The 21899-nt window shown below is 41.9% G+C and overlaps 1 protein-coding gene across 3 annotated transcripts in view; it reads left to right on the top strand.

The window, feature by feature from the left end:
* PTPN13 (protein tyrosine phosphatase, non-receptor type 13 (APO-1/CD95 (Fas)-associated phosphatase)) overlaps positions 1-21899 on the top strand; it is a 129131-nt gene that overhangs the window by 58318 nt on the left and 48914 nt on the right. For all 3 annotated transcript variants that reach the window (XM_014950048.1, XM_014950046.1, XM_014950047.1), the window contains exons 8-10: positions 5930-6493; positions 17408-17503; positions 19340-19439. In XM_014950048.1, the coding sequence (XP_014805534.1) occupies positions 5930-6493; positions 17408-17503; positions 19340-19439 (760 nt within the window). The remainder of the gene's footprint in view (positions 1-5929; positions 6494-17407; positions 17504-19339; positions 19440-21899) is intronic.

Below are 21899 nucleotides of genomic sequence, written 5' to 3'. Positions count from 1 at the left end.
TTTCTGCAGAGGTGCTGAGGAAGGTGAGAAGTAAAATGTTACATTTGCAAAGTACTAGTTGGCAAGGTTCGCTGCTGCTCTGGACAAGGTGCCTGGTTTCTGGAGCTATTTGCTTTTCTGTTAGAGCCATGGCAGTCCAAACCAGAACGCAAACTGTTCTGTGGGATTTATAGCTTGGCCATTCCTTGCAGTGATTTCAACAGTCCTATGTCGAGCTCATTTCATGTTTCACGAAGAATGCGTTCTTTTAGGAGTACTTCCATCTGAAACTTGAATTTTCTCAACAATTTTAAAAAAGTAAAAGAAAGGAGGAGGTGCCGTTCCTAGCAGCCAACCCACAGGCTGCATCTGGCTCTGTCTGTGCCCAAAGGGATTGCAAACCCAGCTCCTCCAGCAGCTACCCACTCATATTTGAGAAACTAACTGCATTGTCTTGGGATAAGGATTCTTCTGTTGTTCAGTTTTCTGTGGGAGATGTTTTTTAAACTCCTGTGTAACAATTTCCTCTTTTCAGACCACGCAGTCTGGCAGGGATGCTCTGTGCTTTCATGCGTACGCTGGCAATCTCTCCCTGTCCCCCATAGCCCCTCTCACTTCCTCACCCCACCCCTGTGTGTGTATATCTGTAACATTTGCTAAAATAGAGCTGAAAAAGGTATTCTGTTTTGAGCAAAAAAAAAAAGGGGGGGCAATAAGTAAGATTTTAAAGAAACTTGAGCTGTGTTTATTCAGTAAAACAGATAAAGTTATCTGATGACATAGACTGTGTTTGCACTTACATAATATTTGATTAATCGCCTGGGTGATTGATCTGGTACCCAAATAATTGCAGACAGACTGTATTTTAATTAGGATCAGACTAACAACTCTCTTGCTCAGAGGGAAAATCCACCAGGTTACTGGTGGTGTGAGTAACAGCTGTTGTGTGCAAGGCACTGGTGTGGAAGAGGGTGTAGTTGCATCTATGGCTGAAGGCACCAAAAGGAGGAGGAAGCAGATTGATGGTCATTTAGCAAATGTAACATCTGCCAGTTAAAGGTGTGTGGAAAACTAGATTTTCATTTTAGCACCACAAGGGAATTTTGTTGTGAACTCTTGGTGATTAATTGCTATTTTTATTGTATATATTCCCTCACTATATATTATACTTTGGAATCATGCAATTACTGTAATTGCATTCGAATTATTTACAGTAATTATAAATAATTGCACTAATGTAACATCAAGTAGAGGATAAACACCCAAGGGCAATATGTGAAATCAAGAACTCAGATACTGTTCAGATGAGCATGAAGAAGAGTTGAGTTCAGCAGAGGAGTAACTGGGGAAGGGGAAAGCATGCCTTTTGAAGTGACTTACATGCTGTAGTATCTTAATTGCTAATGGCTTGTCTTATCATCACTGACAAGTAGGGAAGCACTTCTCTGTCCGGTTATACCCTTGGGTAACTGAAACATGGCGTAGCTCTGTGTGGTCTTGGGTGAGATACTTAATGTCTTCAGTGGAGCCAAGATGTTTTGGATAGACCTCCAGAGTTTCTCTTACAAATGCAAGCCATTTTTTTTAAAGGGACTTTGTAGTTTGAGTCTCTCCATCCATTATAATTTAAAGACATAAAGGTTCCAATATGCAGTCACATTCCTTTTGGTCATTAGTTGGATATTTTCTCTTCATATATAATTTTTTACTGGCAATTCTTCACTTCATTTTCCCCCACATTTCATCATAAAAGCTGGGGGAAAAAAAGTTGATGGATAAACTATGTATTGGCTTATTGAATGGACTTACGGACTTGTGTATGCCATTCAACTGAGAATACATGTATCAGAGCAGACTGGAATTATATGCCCTTCTTTATTCTGGAGGTTAGCTGAAAGCTAGATGTATGACCCTTGTGCTGAAAGAGACTTAGGTAGTCATTCAAGACCCTTGATCTAAGTAATGCTGAGGTAGTGTGGTGAGGAGGTCCAGGAAAAAAAGTGAAAATAATAGTTGATTTTACGAAGTCTATAATAGTACTTTTAAAAAGTAAGGAGGGATGAGGACAGATTTAAGTTATTAAAAAAAAAAATAATAAAATGGCCTGGACAGGTTTCCTTGGCTGGTTGCCTAATCCAGTTTTTTCACTGGTATCTGTAATTGAGTTGCTTCTGTACTAAGAAGTCTTGTCCTTGATTGTTGACCCTCTGCTCTCTGGTGTGAAGATCACCATGCGTTCTCGGTTGATAGAAAGTATAGAGCTGAAAGTTGCGTATCGCTGCTGTGGTTTGGTTTGCCTTCTCCTGAGCAGGCTGTGCACCCCTTGCCCTCTAGTCTTTTCTCTGCCTTTCTCTGAGGATGATTCTTAAACAGGTCATGTTAACGCTGTGAGCCAGTCTGGGGAGAGAGCTTGGTGAAATAACATTATGTAGAGAGGGATGAGTTTTGCGAAGGTGGGAAGAAGTGCCCAGCCTGGTGAAAAGCAGTGGGAATGGAGAGAGTAATAAAGATGTCCCAGAGAATTTTACAGTTTAAATAACGCCAGCTGTAGATTCCTTTTTGGTACTGTGTTTAAAAACTCGTGTTGGCTGCATAAGTCAGTGTGGATATGCGTTAGACCTGTAGACACCTCGATCACTCAAAGAGCAGTGTGGCAGTGGAATGCCTCCTGCGCTGCTTCCCGACGGGACAGCTCATCTCCTGTCTCATGACACATTGAGCTGTAAGTGACAAAGCTGTGGCGGTATTTCCCAGTCACTGCTGATGAGGTAGCGTTCATGGCCTTCACTTTTCCTCATGAGGAAGCTCCAGGTGGGTGGATGACTTCAGGACAGAAAGCATCTCTTGCATGCCAGGGCAAGGAGCTTGTGTCTTCTGTGCCTCTGCATGAACTAGAAGCAGCTTCTGTTGCATCTCGTCTGAATGCTACGAGTCTGTAGAAACTACAGCTTTGGTGAGAAGGATGCTCTTTCCTCCCTAGCACTTTTTGTCACTGGCAGCTGGGCTCTTCCATTGCAGTCCCACCAGCATACAACGGGTGTGTTGATGTCTCTGGGTGTCCTGTGGTGAGGATACCGGCTGGGTAGGTTCAGGCTGGATATTAGGAAAAATTTTTTCACTGAAAGGGTTATCAGACATTGGAATGGGCTGCCCAGGGAGGTGGTTGAGGCACCAACCCTGGAGGTGTTCAAAAGAGGAGTTGATGTAGTGCTGGGAGGTCTGGTTTAGTGATGATGTTCCTTGTTTGTTGTGTGGGTGTCTATTTTTGTCAGTTAGGTTGATGGTTGGACAAGATGATCTTTAAGGTCCCTTCCAACCTAGAAGATTCTGTGATTCTGTGATTGTGGCTCTTTTCACTGGGTGTGATCCTGAAACAAGGTAACGCTTCCATGTGCAGAGACCTAAATAATTTTTTTGAACCAGGAGTGTTCTCCTGAGCCATGATTGATGATGTACCAAGTAATCCAGACTTTTATAGCCTTGGTAACGTATTGGATTGCAGCTTTCTGTTTATCCTCTTTTTTCTGCTTTGTTTGCCATTGTTTTGTTCCGTAAGGTCTTGCACATGTAAATATTTTCAGTGTTGAAGAGGTGGGTTTGGGTTTTTTTACATTTCAAAAGATAAGTGAAAACAGTGTGTAGAGGAGATTGCTTTGGTTTTTTCTACCTAAAAGTATCTTGGAACTGTCATTATTGGGGAGGATTCTTGGAGCTCCTTTTGATTTGCCTTTTTTTTTTTTTTTTTACGATCTTAAATACTGCAGTATTTTGTTTTTATCTCTCTCACAAATGACTGAGCTAAAATCCTGTCGTTGATGTGCATGTAGGTGAACGTGAAGTGTGCGTTTGCAGAATGGATATAATCCTGCTGCTTTAGCTAGACAGTGGGAACTTCAGAGTGAACAGCTATTTTTAAAGGGCTTTTTTGTGTCTGTGAATATTATATGTAATTCACCAGCCTTTTAAGGGATGTATAGTCTGAAAATAAGATAATAACATAAGATTTACCTTACCACAAAGATAATTATGTTTACTGGAGTTTAGGATTAAAGCCATATTTGTCAGGACCTTTCAGAAGTTCATTCTCATTGGCAAAGTTTTTTGGTTTATTCTCTAGGCTGGAACGTGTGGGAACTGTGTAATTTCTTATGAGACACTTTTTAGACAATTGCACCCTAACATTTTACCATCGTGTATTTGAAGGGGACTCCTGCTTGCATTTGGCTTTAGTCTTGCTTTTTTTAAACACCCGTTGTGAGTTTAATATCACAGAAATAGTAACTGAAAACTAACAGCCCCTCTTCAAGTAGAATATCAGAGTTGAAAGGTGTAAAATCATGGGCTTTTAAAGCATTTCTGAGTACAATTATGACTGTCCTTATAGCATTCTGTGAAACTCCATTCAAAAGGATAATAGACTCTAGATATATATCAGCAGGAGCCTCCTGTGCAAGTGAAGCAGTTTATTTCAGTTGACTTTGGAAGAGCAGCATGCAGCACTATAGAGCCATCTTTGAGAACAGTAAATATGGCACAGTAAGTTACTTTGAGATCACAAGTGCTTTCTTTTTTGAGGCTGTCTTCAAGGCTGCTGCTTCTTAAAAGATGTCCATGGGAGTATCACAGTAGATAGGGAACTAGCTCTTAGAAAACCATCACATGCTGTAGTGACTCCACCTGGTTGGGCAGGCATGCCTTAGGCAACCCAGCATGGAATATTTTTCGTGGAGTTTTCTTGTTGGCATATCATGATGAGGTTGAGATTGCAAAAATTATTAAGAAGATGAAGTCTAACCTTTTCTATCTGCAGCATATATACTGCATTAATATGGCAATGTACTTGGCCAGTTGGAGTTAAAAGTAAATTACTGCCTGTGTGACATCTACTGTAGAGTATGGATTTTTGCAACTTAAACAATGAAGAAGCATTAAAAAAATCCCATTTGTTAACAGAAAGCAAGTAGCAGTTGGGTAGTCTTTGATACTAGTTTTTCTCTGGGGTGTTACTCTTATAATGGTTATAATTCTTTTATTCTGATCTCATGAAGGTGGAAGGTAAACTTGTAAGTCACCTGTTATTGTTAAGAAATTTGATTGTCCTTACCGATGTTTGTTTGTAATTAATTTTGTAAAATCAGGGTAACACTTTGAGAAAATCTTATGCCCGAGACATACATCATCATCAAAACTTCTCCGTCACCATGATGTGGGTTTTTCAGAGAGCACATATTTCATTGATACTATTCCACCGCTGACAGTTTCTTTTATTCTGGAAGTAACTTTATGGTAAGGGAGAGGGAGAAGGGAGAGTGTTCGTTAGTATCAGCTGATCCATTTATTAATGAAACATGGAAGTACTGTGCTTTTAGAAGGTTTGTTGCTTTTATTTTAGAGTATTCTTTATGTGGAGAGACTGTCATCACCAAACATAGTCACTAAAGGAAGATCCAGGATTTTTAAAATTCCTGACTACACAGTCATCCTTCTCTTGCTACTGACACTACTGCAGGGCATCTGTAAATCTGTAGAACAAACCTGGACTTGTCATTGAAAATTGTAGGTGATGTCTTTGGGTGTGAGAGGTGAGAGGAATGGCTGGTTTCAGATTGATCATTAAACAGTAATTTTGGTGATCGTCCAGACTATTTTAAAAATAAAACGAGTGAGAACACAACTTTCAGCATTTTTTTTTAATGTTAATGCTGAATTATAGTAGGCCATATTTTTTTCTTGACCGCTTCAGAAATAAAAAAAAATAAAACACCTGTCAGATATGAAGTAGTTGTCTTTGTTGACTGAGACAGCCCTTGAAGTAGCTGTCTTAATGTTTTGTATGGCAAAATCAAGCCCCAGATATGTGCTCTGTATACACTTTAGCCATAAGTAACTTGTGTTGGACTCTGGTGTATTAAGTCCAAAATTACATATATGAAATGTTTCCTTATTCCAGGAAAAACATTAGTGGTTGATGCACCCGATGGACACAAAACTCACTTCTCTCAACAGACCATGCTTAACAAAGGACTTAGCAAGTCTATGGGATTTTTGTCCATCAGAGGAACACAAGACGAGGAGGAGTTTTCCCAGGGCATTTCCACAGATTACAACTCAAGACAGGAAGATGTTTTCTGTCCTCATATATGTAAAACCAGTGAGTTTGAAAAAAAAGGTCACCTTCATACAGATGTCCCTCCCAAGAGGAAAGTATGGGCTTCCTCCACAGATTTGCTTTGCACAATGGACAAGGCAGCCGAGAAGGGCCATGCTGGAGGCTCTCATGGGCACAACCATCAGTGTGACGCGTTCCCAGTACGGACTTCTACTGCTACCAGAAACAAGGAAGCAAGATACTCTGATGGAAGCATAGCACTGGATGTCTTTGGACCGCAAAAACTGGACCAAACGCGCCACGTGCCTGAGACATCAACTTCTGCAGCAATATCAAGTGCCTTTGACAGGATAAGAGAGAGACAGAAGAAGTTGCAGCTTTTGAGGGAAGCTATGAATGTAGAAGGTTAGTGAAGCTTTTTGATTTTCTGAGTATTCCAGTCATTAGACATAGATTTCTCTGAGAAATTTGAGTTCTCTTGTAGCAGCTCTGGAAACTGCTGAGATCTTCGCTTCATCTTCTTATTATTTTAGGTAAAGTGAAAACATTAGAATGTCTGTTGCCAATGAAGATAAATGTCCAGATTGCTTACCCAGTGAAAATAGTTGATTTCTGTAAGTCAGCCAGTTCATTAATTATAATTAGAAAAAAGAAAAAATAGTTGGTAACAGCCAATTGTGACGTAATTGTCCTTGAAGGAAAATCCTCATCTCCTGCTATTAGAGGTGGATTTATACCCCAGAGGAAAGGGAGAATTTAATCTTCAGATCTCTCAGTTTTTGCATTGTATAGCTCTGGATGATGCATTTAAGTTCTGTGGGAACTTATAAAATGGTCTTTATGCAGAACCCTGTAAGGGGAACTGCATATTTTGTTTGCTTTGGAAATGTGATTTTCAGGGGTTGTAAATTTGGGACAGTTGGGTAGAAACTGAGAGCAGAGTTGGATCCTGCTTGTGATGGGCCAAAAGGCATAACGTAGTCATGTAGGTTATATGGTAGAAGAGCTAGCTCAGTCGTTTATTCAGGTGCATTTAAAATCCATACAGTTAAAAACTCATGGCTGCCTGTCTGTCGTGTGTTGGAAATAACTGTGGGGGGAAAAAAAACCACTTTTGCTTCATTTTCCTGCACTGAGGTGTAAACACCTCCTTATTTAGGAGAGATGATAAAGCCTTTTGTCAAGGTTGAATTTCTAAAAATACCTGTTCATGCCCTTTGTGGCCATCTCAGAATATGCTTATATTGCAGTTAGCATGGGAAAACAATTCTTCCTCTGCTGTGCCTGTGAGCCTTGTGCTCCAGAGAGGAGTGGGATTGAAATGGCATCGGCAGTTTAAAAAGCTACTGTGATTTCTGCAGAAGTTGTACAGGCAAGACAGCTGGAGTGGTTTTGTGCTATCAAATTAGTGCCTTCCGATGCGGATTACATTGTAATGTGAGGACGTGGAGGTAAACGGAGGTGGTACTGTGTACTGTGGTGGTACCATTGTTTGTCTCAATAGGAGTTAACCATCAGTCATTATGTACTGAGATGTCTGAGGAGGTGCCAGAAAGGTTGGTTGGTTTTTGGTTAACGAGTCTGAAATTGAAAGGGCCCACCTCAAGTATATGAGTCTGCTGGGATCTTTGGAGATAGGCAGCTGGCAGGGTTTAAGGGGAGGCCACTCCCTGCATTGGGAAAGCTCAAAGGCCTTGTTGTTCAGGGGTGCAGGTTTGTGTTGCACAACAGCAAAACCAACAGCTTGGCCAAACCCATTGATGAGCAAGAGTTTATCATTCTCATTCAAACAGATCGGGAGACAGCAGAAAACATAATGTGCCTGTGCCTGGCAAGCTGAGATAGTTTGGATGTATGAAACTTCTTGATTCATAGAGGGAATGGCTGAAAGTGCAGTCAAAATAACCCAGGAACTGGGGCTTAGTAGTCACAGGAGCTGAGTGACAAATCTGTACGGGGAAGATTGAGGTAATAGCTAATGACTCACTGCCCATCCTTCTGAATTCTCACTTATTACTTGCTAGAAAAAAATGAAGATACTTTCTCAACAGATTGCTGGGTTACAATGTTCTTGTCTTCTGAGTTTCCTACTTCCGACAGAGAGAGGAGGTATGGCTCGCTCCTGAGTCGCAGTTAGGAGTGGGGGCTCTGCTGTGTTATTTTAGGCTCCTCTTTTTTTCCTTTGGTCAGTTAACTGTTTAAAGAAAACTTTCGGGCCAGAATCTAGTTGTGAACTTTTAATGAGTAGATGGTTTAAAGGAGTATTTTAGTAAGATGGATGGGAAATACTTTTACACATAGGAGTTAGTTGCTGTTGTGTTTTATAGGGCTCGAGAAGCCTGACTGAAAGTATTCTATTCCACCTTAATGAGCAGATTCACAGAAGCCTAAACACATAAAGTCTGCAAGTCTGTTAAGACTTCTTTCCCTTTTCTTCTTTTCCATATGTTTTACTATTTCTTATCTCACATCTTGTTTATAACAGATTAATCCCTTGCGATCTTTCACAAAAAGAGTCTATTGCTAGTTTCATCTGTTAAAGAGATGAAAAATACAGTCTGTAAGTTATTTGTGCGTTACCATTGCATGCAATTTTCAAGCACTTAGTGGATAGACAGATAATTTCAAATGTCAGGCATCAAGTGTGTGTGGATATGTGGGATATGTGAGATATGAGCGACTGCATGGAAAGCTGTGGTAAGATGTCACCGGTTTTGATAAAGGCAGGGGTGGTAGTTTCTTGTGGAGCACTTGATGTGAGGGTGTCTTCCTGCCTACAGCCAATAGGCGGGCAGCAATTAGAAATGGAGTGGAAAGAAGTCCACAGAAAATTACAGAAACTACTACTCTTTCTCTGCGTGGAACACAGCAGGTATTTTGGAAACTTGTGTAGTAGGGAATAAGGATTCTGTTCAGGTTGGAGGGGAGGGATGGGCCAGGAGTCACGGGAACAGGGTTAGTGGTTGGGTTTAATAGAGAGGACACAGTCTGCCATCTCTTTGGTAGGTTTGGGGATATTTTCAATTTAGTTGAGTCCAGATGTAGGTTACAGCAAGTCTGTAAATTGTAATAAGGCTCTGCTTTCAGTTGTATGTTTGTTTACAGTTTTTGAATTGTGAAGTTGCATTGGACTCCCTGCAGGTTAAATTTGGCCAGATAAAACTTCCCTCTCAAGCTACAAAGGAACTTAAGGGACATGTGACTTATTTCTTCTTTAACTTATTTTTGGTTGGCAAACTTTTTGTTGTTTACAAAACCTTAAGGAGCTGACTGTCTTGGAAAAAGAAAATGTTCTCATGCGGAAGCTGTGGTATGCCAAGTTTTCACTCAGAACAGATTTTTACAATGCAAATTATAAACTCACGAAAATTGGAGTTTAGAGTGGAAAGAAGGACAGAGCTTCAATTACATCTGTGCTGTCACAGAGTAGTTTGTAACGAGCCTACAGACCATCCAAACTGCACTGTAACCTACAGTCAGAACATCTCGGGTTTAACCTCGCAAGCATTCCAAAGACAGCGTCATTTCACGTCCCTCCCTCAGGAACTTGCTGTTTTCTGTTATTCTGCCGTACGGTTTCAGGGCTGAGGGTGTTTAGCTCTTACGTACTGAAGATGATTGTTTATGGTTAGATGCTTAGCCAGAAGAGGGGAAGGGAAGGAGGCTGCTGTTGGACTGCAGGTGTAGCCAGTTCTGAGCACCAAGAACAGACTCCAGAAATATGTGCTCATCTTGCCAAGACATTGGAGAGGGAGTCCTGTGTCTCTGCTGTTACAGTTTGGTTTTGTTAGGTAGGTTTTGTGAGCTTAGGTAAAATCGTTTGGAGTTTTTAAGTTGTTAGGTGTTAAACTCAAGCAGTCTATCTGTTGTTCTTTTGAAAGAAAATTGTTGGAAATTGGAAATTGTTCTCTGGCACCAACGGACAGTGTCCCGTTTCAGAGAAAAAGGACTGTTTTGCAAGCCCGTGTTGCTGCTCGGGAGCGTGACAGCATCCTCTGTTCTCCCAGCCCCCCTGCTGGCTTTGCCTTCTCACCCACAGAAGCGTGGGGAGTAGGGCCTGAGAGGTGATTGTCCCCCTGTACTCGGCACTGGTGAGGCCTCACCTTGAGTACTGTGTCCAGTTTTGGGCCCCCTACCATAAAAAAAGACATTGAGGTGCTGGAGCGGGTCCAGAGAAGGGCGACAAAGCTGGTGAGGGGTCTGGAGCACAAGTCTTATGAGGAGAGGCTGAGGGAACTGGGGTTATTCAGCCTGGAGAAGAGGAGACTGAGGGGAGACCTTATTGCTCTCTCCAACTCCCTGAAAGGAGGGTGTAGAGAGGTGGGGGTCGGTCTCTTCTCTCAAGTCACAGGCGACAGGACAAGAGGAAATGGCCTCAAGTTGTGCCAGGGGAGGTTCAGGCTGGATATTAGGAAAAATTTTTTCACTGAAAGGGTTCTCAGGCATTGGAATGGGCTGCCCAGGGAGGTGGGTGAGGCCCCATCCCTGGAGGTGTTCAAAAGACGGGTTGATGTGGTGCTGGGAGGTATGGTTTAGTGATGATGTTCCTTGTTTGTTGTGTGGGTGTCTATTTTTGTCAGTTAGGTTGACGGTTGGATAAGATGATCTTTAATGTCCCTTCCAACCTAGAAGATTCTGTGATTCTGAGAGCTACGAAGCGTAAGCACGCTTCATTTCTTCTATCTCAGGCCTGCCTTCGGATGGCACAAAGCTGCAAGAGGGCAGCCTGGGATGAGTCTCTCTATTCGCTGGGCAGCTTCCACCCGCCTGGCTCCAAGGGGATGTGTGTGCGGCTGCTCTGTGAGCAGCCTTCTTGAGGGTGTTGTAAATGAGACACACGAAGGAGCAAAATGTAAAGATTGCTTATGTCCTGGTGAAATACAGGAGCATGCAACCAGTTAGGAGAGTCGTAATGTAGCTGGCTGTGGGTTGAAAAGGAAACAGGGAGGGAAAAGAGGGAAGGATACCAAAAAAAGCTGCTCTTGCTGAAGCTTTGGAATGCTGAATCCAGGGATCGGGCTATGGGGGTGGTTTGGGAATATTCTCAAGCCTTTGTTAAATGTTTTTGCAGTTGGAAACCATATGAATCCCAGAGCCTCAAGCTGTGCTCATCCATCTCTCTTTTTACTTTTGATTTTTCCAACTGAAAACCCAGATGACTAAGTTTTTTTTGTTGGTTTTTGTTTTTGTTTTTGTTTTTATTCGCTTACTCCTCTGTGCTTCGGACAGTCAGCAGGAAGAAGCAGTAATATTCTATATGTCTAGAGTTGGGTCTCTGCCTCCTTAGTCTTCTGTGCCATCTCCCAAGGCAATGTTTTCATTAGCTACCCTGAAGACTCACCTGGACCTCGTTTAGAAAACAACTATATTATGACTGTATGTGTTTAGGTGGCAAGTTCCCATTAGGGATACTGAAAATGTCCCGATTTTAAAAGCTGTGTTAGTTTGAAGCTGCATTTTTTTGAATGAGGGAAAATTTCTGCAGGTAATCAGGCAACTATTGGTAGTAAATCTATCCCAGCGAATGAAGCCCCAGAGATACGAATTTGGGAGCTTCTGTAGAAGTGGGTTAAATGGGAGATTGGATTTAGGGCAAAGAAGAATTTACAAACTTACCTCTGTAAGTTCAATGAAGTGTGCATACTTTCTTTTTCTCATGAACTGTGTGCACTCGGTTCATGTGTAGGCTGAGCAGAGGAACTGCGAGTCATCCACGGCGATACATCTGTTTGCATGTGAAAGCAAATTAAAGCTGAGGTTACACATACCTTCCCATCCTTGTGTTGTGCTGCAGTACCATTTAAATTGAGCAGTGGCAAAATGGATTCTCATATGGTTGGTATGTCCGGTATGAATAAGGGCCAGTTAGAACAACATTCAGAAATCATATTAATGAAGCTGAAAGGTTAGGATAATGGACTGATAGTATTTTCGATAGAAAACTTTTAGTTGCCAATTTTACTGAGGCTACAGACGTTGACTTTTCAAGGAAAAAGAAAGAAATGTTTGTGGGATTTCTGTAAAGTACAAGTTCTCTGGCATCAGCCACTATTATTTTGTTCTGAATTACAAAGTTTAACATAAGGTAGTAAAACAGCTCTTAAAATTCCATAATTCCCCAGTAAAGTGGTGTCTGCTTTATCATCTTTATCGAGCCTTCAGCAGCTCACGGTCTGGAATTATCAATTTTTAGTCAACACACTACGTTCTCAGTTGGAAAAAACATTTAAATTAAATCAAGCAACTTTATTTGCCACACTTTCAATCTGTGTCCATTTACATACCTTATCCTGGATGGCATGATACGGATCCAGGAAAAAAAAAAAAAAAAAGTGTGTCTTTCTAAGTACAAGACACTAAGTTCTTACCAGACCCTGGAGTTGTTATTGTTAATCTTGCTGTTTTCCTTCCCAGCCTAGCCCTAGAGATGTGTGTTTTTGGCAATTTTACATGGCTCTGTTTCTTCCTGTCACTCGAATCCTGCCGAGCCCTATGCATCAGGTGTCCCTTAGGCTCTGGAGGGAGCCCCCCGGATGGCTGGGGCTGCCTGCACCCTACAGCTCTGTCATTCAGAACATGGGCAGTGGGAATGCTTCGGGTTACAGTGAGCCTGCTTCCCTAAAAGGCTGAATGGATTTGTTTCCCTTGTGCACTTGTTGGATGTGAATGGGCCGAGACCAACGGGATGAGGTTCAACAAGGCCAAGTGCCAAGTCCTGCCCTTGGGTCCCACCAACCCCCTGCAGCGCTCCAGGCTGGGGGCAGAGTGGCTGGAGCTGCCTGGCAGAAAAGGACCTGGGGGTGTTGGTGGACACCGGCTGAACAGGAGCCAGCAGTGTGCCCAGGTGGCCAAGAAGGCCACCAGCATCCTGGCCTGTGTCAGGAACAGCGTGGGGAGTAGGGCCCGAGAGGGGATGGTCCCCCTGTACTCGGCACTGGTGAGGCCTCACCTTGAGTACTGTGTCCAGTTTTGGGCCCCCTACCATAAAAAAGACATTGAGGTGCTGGAGCAGGTCCAGAGAAGGGCGACAAAGATGGTGAGGGGTCTGGAGCACAAGTCTTATGAGGAGAGGCTGAGGGAGCTGGGGTTATTCAGCCTGGAGAAGAGAAGGCTGAGGGGAGACCTTATTGCTCTCTACAACTCCCTGAAAGGAGGGGGTAGAGAGGTGGGGGTCGGTCTCTTTTCTCAAGTCACAGGCGACAGGACGAGAGGAAATGGCCTCAAGTTATGCCAGGGGAGGTTCAGGCTGGATATTAGGAAAAATTTTTTCACTGAAAGGGTTCTCAGGCATTGGAATGGGCTGCCCAGGGAGGTGGTTGAGGCCCCATCCCTGGAGGTGTTCAAAAGAGGGGTTGATGTAGTGCTGGGAGGTCTGGTTTAGTGATGATGCTCCTTGTTTGTTGTGTGGGTGTCTATTTTTGTCAAAGTTAGGTTGACGGTTGGACAAGATGATCTTTAAGGTCCCTTCCAACCTAGAAGATTCTGTGATTCTGTGATTCTGTGAATCCTTACCAGGTATTTATTCTAGATCTCGACGTTCTTCCTGTTAAACCTGTGCTGCCTTGCATAAGATAAGGTTTTCTTAGATTAAAAGAGGAAAAAGAAGACTAAATATGACTATAACTTATTGGTTAAACTCTTGTGAAGGAAGCAAGTTCCAGCCTCTCCTAAGGGACAGTTAGCATGTTAGTGAGCGTTATAGTAACGCTCTTGTGTAATAGAGAAACCCCCCAATAAACCTCAAAGAGCAAACAAGAGCTCCCTTCCTGCCGTGGGACTGCCTCTTCAGCTCCGCCGTCTTCTCTGTCCTTCTTCTGCTCTGTACTGCCAGGAATAATACTGTAATGATGTGTATTTGAAAAGCTGTGTATCTAATGTGAGTCACGTATTCAGGATAATGAAATTCCAGGCTAAATGTGGTTCTCTGGTTTCTGTTGAAGTTGGCTGAGGTGAGGCTTTCTGTAAATCACTTGTCTGGGCTTGCGTGTCTCGCTGTGTGTAAATAGTGTGTTGTGTTACTCTGTGCTGCATTGTGCCGTGGGGCTGTGCTCTGCTGGCTTTCATAGGGGGCTTGAGGACACATCGCTGCGGCACTAAGCAGCTCAAACACAGATTCTTCAAGCTTTAATGCTTCATTGACCTCTGCATAGGGGCACTGCTGCGTGTTAACTTTCATTAGTACTGGTTTTATATATTCATTTTAGTTACGGACTGAAAGTGTCCTTAATCTCAGGTTTGTTTTTCTACCGAGGTAAGAAATGACTTGAAGTGTTCTGAGGCTGTAATCTAAACCCTGAATTGTTAACAGTGGTAACTGGTAGAATGATTTTTTGCTACCATGTGCTTGATGTTCCTAGAAGTTAATCAGTTCTGAAGTCTCTCTTCAGTCACCAAAACAATAAAAAAACCCACAATCAAAACCAAACAACCACACAAAAAAAATCCCCAAAACAACAAACCAAAAATCCAGAGGAAAACTTTAAATATGGGAGGTAAGTTATTTTAGCTTTTATTGATGTCGTCTTTCCATTCCTTCCCATCCAGACAGGCTAGAAGTGTGTCCTCATTTTTTAAACTACTGTATGAAAAGCTCAGCTGCAACTTGATCCCAAAATTGGGACTTCATGACCTTTGGAAGCCAGTTAATTAGGAGGTTGGCTTGGACATGATCCAAGTCCCTTCTCTGAAGTTAAATCATAATATGATATGTTGGAATAGAGGAGAATTTGCTGGTAGAGAGGAGACAACATAAATTATGTGGGTAATTTTGCAAGCATTATAGATACTGTAGTCTCAATACTTACAATTTAATCAAATGTTTGCAGGTCTGCAGTGCTTGTCCTGTCTGTGTCGCAGAAGAGATTGTTTGGTGAAGAGGGGGTGCTGTGTTGGGGGGACGTGCAGGGGGTATACACATTTGTGTATGTACCAGCAGAGAACTGGAAGGTGGCTGCCAAAGACAAGATGCCCCAGCAGCAAACAGTTCCACATATAGATATATTTTTTTTCCCTATACTGGGCAAAGCAAAGAAAAATCTAGAGGATTTACCCCGCATTTCAGGCTGTAGCTTCTTCATTGCCTTTAAATTGTTGTCCCTGGGCTGAACAGGCTGATAGTCATTGATGCAGCTCCATGTGGAAAGGTTGTAAAATGCCTCCAGAAGATGAGAAGAATCCCTTTGCTTGTGTTACTGGGATAAGTTGTGTGGTCTCGCTTAGATGTGACAAGAAAGGAGGATGGTTCCATCTCTGGCTCTACTTTGCAGATGCTAGGAGAATAGCTTTTAAACCTGTCTGAGCCTCATGTGGAGACCTGTGAAAACATTGAGATAAGAGGTGATTGGTTTTATGTTTCTTGGCTCATGAGCTCACCCGTTGGCCTACAGCAGGGCGCCAACTCCTGAAGCAAGAGAAGTCAAGTATCCCATCAGGTATCACACCAACACATACAAACACTTGGATTGGGTTTTAATTATGAATTTCCATTTTACTGGTTGACTTGTGTGTGTGTGTGTGTGTGTTGCGATATTTCATGTCTCGAAAAAGCAAGATGGAGCCACAGTTTGTGTGTGATTTGGGAAGGCCAGGCTGCTGACGAGGAAAAAAAATAACATGAAATTTTAAACAGATTTTTATTTTTTATATTTTATTGTTCCCTTTCTATCCTCTTGCTTCAGAGTCAGTTTAGCAGACTTGAAAAACCTACAGCTAATAAAACTACTGGGAAAGAAGAGATTTGTTTTCAGTTAAACATTTCTGTGCTGCAGCTCCAGTATCAAGGTTGGATTGATGCCTCACTTAAAGGGATTTGGAGCGTTTTAAAAATGCTCCTCCAAATGCTACCCACTGAATTTGTTTTCTGTTTCCCGTGTTAGGCAAGGAATTGCGAGGTTGGCAGTGGATTTCATTGTTGTAAAATCCAGAAAGCTGAAAGTAGCCATTGGGAAAAACTGAAGTAACCCCACCATTGCCCCCCCTGTGAATTCTCTTCAGCTTGCTGTAGGTTGGGTTGCAAACGTGCGAGCTGCACTGCTTGTTTCTGGGAGTAGTGGGAAATGTCTTCAGGATTAATTGTGCTTTGTGCTGTGAGCGGGGCAGCTGCAGTGCCTGGTAGGAGCAGTTGGTTTCACTTTGCTGCTTTTCCCAGTTTTTGTAAAGAAGCTTGTGTTTGGTGGGACGGTGCTGGTGCAACCCGCGTGAGCTGGGAGAAAAAAGGGGAAATACTGGTTTTCAAGGAGGAAGGTTTTGGAAACTGATACTCCAAAATTCAAAATTAACTAGTGTTTAGTCTTGGTCAACTGGATTACCGTATAGCTTTTCATGCCTTTTTCCTCCTTGCAGTTTTCCCTCCTGTAGGAAGCCTGGATCAGTAGTGCTGTTGGCTTCAGGTCCAGCTTGTCCTCTGACTGCAGGTTTATCGTTCTCACAGGATTTTTCAGTTTTGTGTTCTGAATGTAGGAAGTTGGAAACTCTGAACTTGCTTTTTGCAGCATCCAGACTCACCTGCTCGTGTATTCCCCATTTTGTAGTTTTACGTTTTATATTCCTTGCTGTAGTGATTTGCACTTCCTCTTCACAGCACTTATGTGTGTTTCCACTGTATCATCACATGTGTTTTCATACACGTGCACTGTAGTCAGGCCAGAGAGAGCCTTCTGCAAATAAGGACACCTGAAGTTGTCTCTCACGTAGTGGAACATTGCGAGTCCCAAAATGTGGACACTGTGCAGTCCTTCACTCCACTGTGTTGTTTAAAGAATCCACTGAGAGTAGGAAATGAGGCTGCTGTATTGATTTCTCATCACATGCGTTTAGCTGTTCTATGAGATTATTTAAATATCCTGTAGGGGCTTATTAACTGATTGATAATCGTATGTTGTGGATGTCAAAGATGAGCAGAATGAATTGTAATTTTCCACTTCCTTCGTTGTCCCTGTGGATATTGTTCCTTTTTCATCGTGAAGTCCTTCTGGTTGCTTTCTACACAAGAGGCGTGCACCAAATGCTTCCATCAGTTTTGTTTGCGGGATGGGTTGTCTCTGTCTTGGGTTTTGTTAAATATTAGTTTTAACTTGAAAGTGTTGATGAGAGAGAAGTTCAGAGGAGGTGGCTCTGTTAGGATAGCCAAGAGAGGCCAGTCCCACGGAATGGGACTGCACAGCATCCCCTGAGTGTTTGCTTTCCATCCCCATAGCCGCAGAAGGGCATTTAAAAATGTTTTGAAAGAGTTCAGAAAATTTCAAATGTTAATTTGTGCTTGATTTTTGCGTTAGAGCTGTTGCTGTCTTACTCTTCTGATACCCTGATTTGAATTTTCAGAGCCTTTGAGAAGGTACAAATCTTACCACAGCGACGTTTATAGTACTTCGAGTGAAAGTCCGTCAGTTATTTCCTCGGAACCAGATTTCAGGCAAGGTAAGACCTGTCCAAAAAAAAAAGAAAACGAAACACTCCAAAACCAAAAAAAACCCAAACAAACCAACCAAACAAAAAGCCTAAAGAAGAACATTCAAGCTGAATAATAGACCCCAAAAGTATGAAGTTAAATCTTTAGTAGGAGGCTTGATAATTACTGCTGATACAAAGTCGTAAAATGATCTCATGTAATTACAACATTGTGTACAGCTCAGCATAATTGGCTGAGTTTGTTTTCAATTTCGGTTGAAATGAGTTTGACATTTAGCAGTCTAGAAGTGACATTTAGCAGTCTGGCAGGGACCTTGGTAGGACTAGCTGGAAATGGTTAACTTTTTACTGGAGTGCTTGTTTTATATAGCATGCTGTCTTCAGAGGCACAAAAAATGATTGAGTTGTTAATGTACAATAATAGTAAATTGCAAAATCTATGTGGGACATACATGGTTTAATTCCTTTTATATCAGTGGGTTTACTGTTAAACAGTTGATAATCTATAGGCCAAGGAGTTCAGTGTAATATAAAAGTGGTACAGGCTGTTTGATAAATTTAGGTAAGTTCCAAGCCATTGATTTCATAGAAAAGCAGGAGATGGTACAAAGAGTTGTTCACTGATACATGGCAGGAAGGGTTTTCTTTGTGTAATGGAAGCACAGCACGGGAGGAAATGCTCGGAGCATATTTTGAAAGAAATGCTAAAATTGTGAAGTCAGGAGGAGAGCACAGCTGATGAAACAGTCCGCTTCACAGAATCATTGTAAGTAATCGAGCCAAAGCATTCAATGAAAATAATGAAAGCAAGCAAGAGTATGGCTGCACTGTATGTATTCTGTACGCACAGAATTCTGACCCAGCCTCTCTGTCCTCACTGCCCTTGCAACCTTCCTCCTCCTACTTCCTGAGCCAGAAGCCCAAGGATCAATAAGAAGTAGCAAGGCTCCTATAATGCATTTCCCTTCATGTTTTACCATTTCAAACAGGCTGTTTATGTGTTCCAGGCCAAAGTCAATGACTCCTAAGTTCGTACAGGCAAGAGAGAGCAGCTTTCTGGCTACTGGTAGTATTCTGGACTCGATGAAATGACTATCAAAAAGGGCTATTTCTAAATCACCGTGGCTGGAATGTGTTCTGTAAGAGCTCTCCTGCTATCTCTGTTTGTGAAGGGTACGCTAAGAGATGAAAGTGAAGTAGTTTGCAAAGCCAAGCTCTAAGTGCAGCATCTCAGCTGCTGCTACACAAAGGTATACCAGCAAAGGAGATAACTGTAACAAATAGGATAGCAGGCTGGTATATTGCCAAAAGAAAATAAAAAGATAAATTATAAGGAGTCATCAGATTTCAGGGACAAAAATTAAACAGAGGAGCTCAGCAATATATATATTGGTCTCTTAACTCTCTTCTTGTCAACTGGGTGCATAATTACTTTACCTACCTGCTCTGTTTCTGTTCTGTAGTGGCTTTATGTGATGTCTCTGCCATAGACCTGTCTCAAGTCATGGCTGACAAAGACTTTAACGTGCCACCTTGACAGTTGTCTATGTAATTGTGTATGTGTTTTTTTTATTGTGGTTTATTTTTAGCCCTTCCTTAGTATTGTTTTTCTGCACTTGTGGAGTGCAGCTGTCTTTGTCAGGGGAAACTATGAGATTGCTTTGAAAATTGCAATCAGCTTCATAATGCTAGTTTTTCTAATAGTGTAATGCCATTGTGTGGAACACATGAATCTGATTCTTTCTAAGTAATTTCATATGACTGATAAGTCCTTGATTTTTAGACGGGATTACTCTGTGTGCTTCGTTGCCCAGTCAGGTATTAATTTGTCTTTTGGTTTGCTAGTGAGAAGAAATGAAGGTTTCAAGAGAGATGATGCCAGTGGTGCTTTGCCAGGTGCTGACGATATCTCCACATCAAGTCAAGCTAATTCTCAGAGGGCAAGGTAAACCCTGTGAAAACAATATATCTTGTAGTGCTTTGTCTTTGTCGAAGACAGTATTCTAAATCTGCAAGCAAATTTTTCATTCCCATCCTGGGTTCTGTTTAAGATTAAAAAATGGCATGTTGTTCTTGAAATAAAATAGCATTTCAGAAATACATATTTCAGCCTGAAGTAAGAGCCTTGTGATGTGCTGTGGTGTGAAGGTAAGTAAGGAGTCCAAAGTCTGTTCTCATATTTAATGGAGACTGGGTTGTCCTCTATCTAGTTGCTGTATCAGAAGGCCAGGGGCTATGTTCTCCTTGGAAATATTTAATATTTGTTATTTTTATTATACTTTTCTAAAATAAAGTTCTGGCAAGTATCGATGTTAATACAGATTAATTTGCCTTTTTTTTAATTCATTTAATAAGGAAATGATAGTATGCTTATTTCTTTAAAATAAGCTAAAAGCCATACATCTCATTGGTTATTCTGGCAAACTATTAGTTTATGTTGTTGTAGTTTGATTAGGCAGGCCAATTCAGTAACAATTTATGCTTTTTAAAATGTGTCTTGCTATGCTGTGTATTTGAATGTTACATCTTTTGGGGTTTTATTTTTTCAAGTGCTGTTCATCAGTATTGCTTTAAAAAGTAGTTTTGGATTCGTACATCACCTGAGTACAGCATCTTCATACGGCAGAAGGGTATCTTGCCATATCTGGTTTTGAGCGTGCTTCCATTCTAAATGTTTCAGACTTTTCATTGACATTGACCTTTCAATGGAAAATTTTCGTCTAGTCTCTACCAAACATTGAATCACCTTGGAATATTTTATCGAAATAATTTAAATTAATTTTTGTTGTCAGTGAAAAAGGGGGGGAAAAATATGACGTTGTTTCCCCTCCTCTTCCCTCATTACATGGTGAGGGGTCTGGAGAATAAGTCTTATGAGGAGAGGCTGAGGGAACTGGGGTTGTTCAGCCTGGAGAAGAGGAGGCTGAGGGGAGACCTTATTGCTCTCTCCAACTCCCTGAAAGGAGGGTGTAGAGAGGTGGGGGCTGGTCTCTTCTCTCAAGTCACAGGCGACAGGACAAGGGGAAATGGCCTCAAGTTGTGCCAGGGGAGGTTCAGGCTGAATATTAGGAAAAATTTTTTCACGGAAAGGGTTCTCAGGCATTGGAATGGGCTGCCCAGGGAGGGGGTTGAGGCCCCATCCCTGGAGGTGTTCAAAAGAGGGGTTGATGTAGTGCTGGGAGGTCTGGTTTAGTGATGATGCTCCTTGTTTGTTGTGTGGGTGTCTATTTTTGTCAGTGAGGTTGACGGTTGGACAAGATGATCTTTAAGGTCCCTTCCAACCTAGAAGATTCTGTGATTCTGTGATTACAACAACAAAGCCTTCTCAGCAGCAGTTTGCTTTGTTTGGGGTAGATGAGGAGAAAGACTGTTGTGGTGCTCAATATTTGAGGATATTTTGATGGTTTTGGCATAAGTTGGATGGGAATCCTGCCCTAGCCTATTAAAGAAACTTAGAGGTGTCTGAAGGTTGGAGCTGTTTCAGGTGATGTGGCGAGGCTCTCAGGTGTGTCCTCCACGCCCGTTTGTCACGGGGTGATGTGCAGTGAACAGGGCTTAGAGCCGCGCTTTGGGTGTGGAGATGAACATAAATGAATGTCTGCTTCTTGCACTGTATTGTGTTTGTTAACTGGGTCTGAGTAAGGCAGGGGCTCGGGGCATCACAGTGTAGGTGGACAAGAGAGCAGTTACTTTGAAATCTTGCAGCTTTCAGTGATCTTTCTTACGAGCACTTTGCCTGAAAAATACAAAGTCATTTAGAAATACATATATAGGCATTTCTTGCAGGGGAGAAGTATTTAGGCATCGTTTAGCTGTGTTAACACAGTTTTGTTGGCATCTGTATGGTATCTATTAATGTAACAGGGTCTGTGTTAAACTGCGGTGTCCAACCAACCTGTGGAAATCCAGCCTGCCTTGACATAAGAAAATTTTGGCTACTATGTGAGGTTTTTAGGGCAAATTTTCAAGGACTCGGGTTACAGGTTTGAGTTCCATGTAACCCTGTTAAAAGAGCTGTACATTTCTGCTTTCCATTTTATGCTGTGTTACCACCACGCTAAAACGCCGAAGTAGACAATGCCTACTGTGTGTACAGGATGATGGTATAGCTCTCTTAATTTATTTGCCATTGGTTCCTTCTTTTGGTGAATACTGCTAGGTCAGCCTTCTTTCTTCTGTGATTTGACCTGAGGGAAGTTGCCAATCCAGCACTGTAGCTGTGCTTCAAAATAAACCAGCAGTAAGTTGCAGATGCTGATAGAGAGCTTTTGTTTCTATTTACAAAATGATTCAGAAACAGAAAGTAGTGTGTGTTTGTAAAGGAGTCACATTGCTGTAAATGAATCAGGCCTATTATGCAAGTGAAAATGCCATGATAAAACAGAATATACTTTCTCATAGTTCA

Source organism: Calidris pugnax, unplaced genomic scaffold, assembly GCF_001431845.1.
Source record: "Calidris pugnax isolate Ruff unplaced genomic scaffold, ASM143184v1 scaffold42, whole genome shotgun sequence".
NCBI classification, from domain to species: Eukaryota; Metazoa; Chordata; class Aves; order Charadriiformes; family Scolopacidae; genus Calidris; species Calidris pugnax.
Note: the sequence above shows the minus strand (reverse complement) of the source record. Positions and strands in the feature narration are given on the sequence as shown.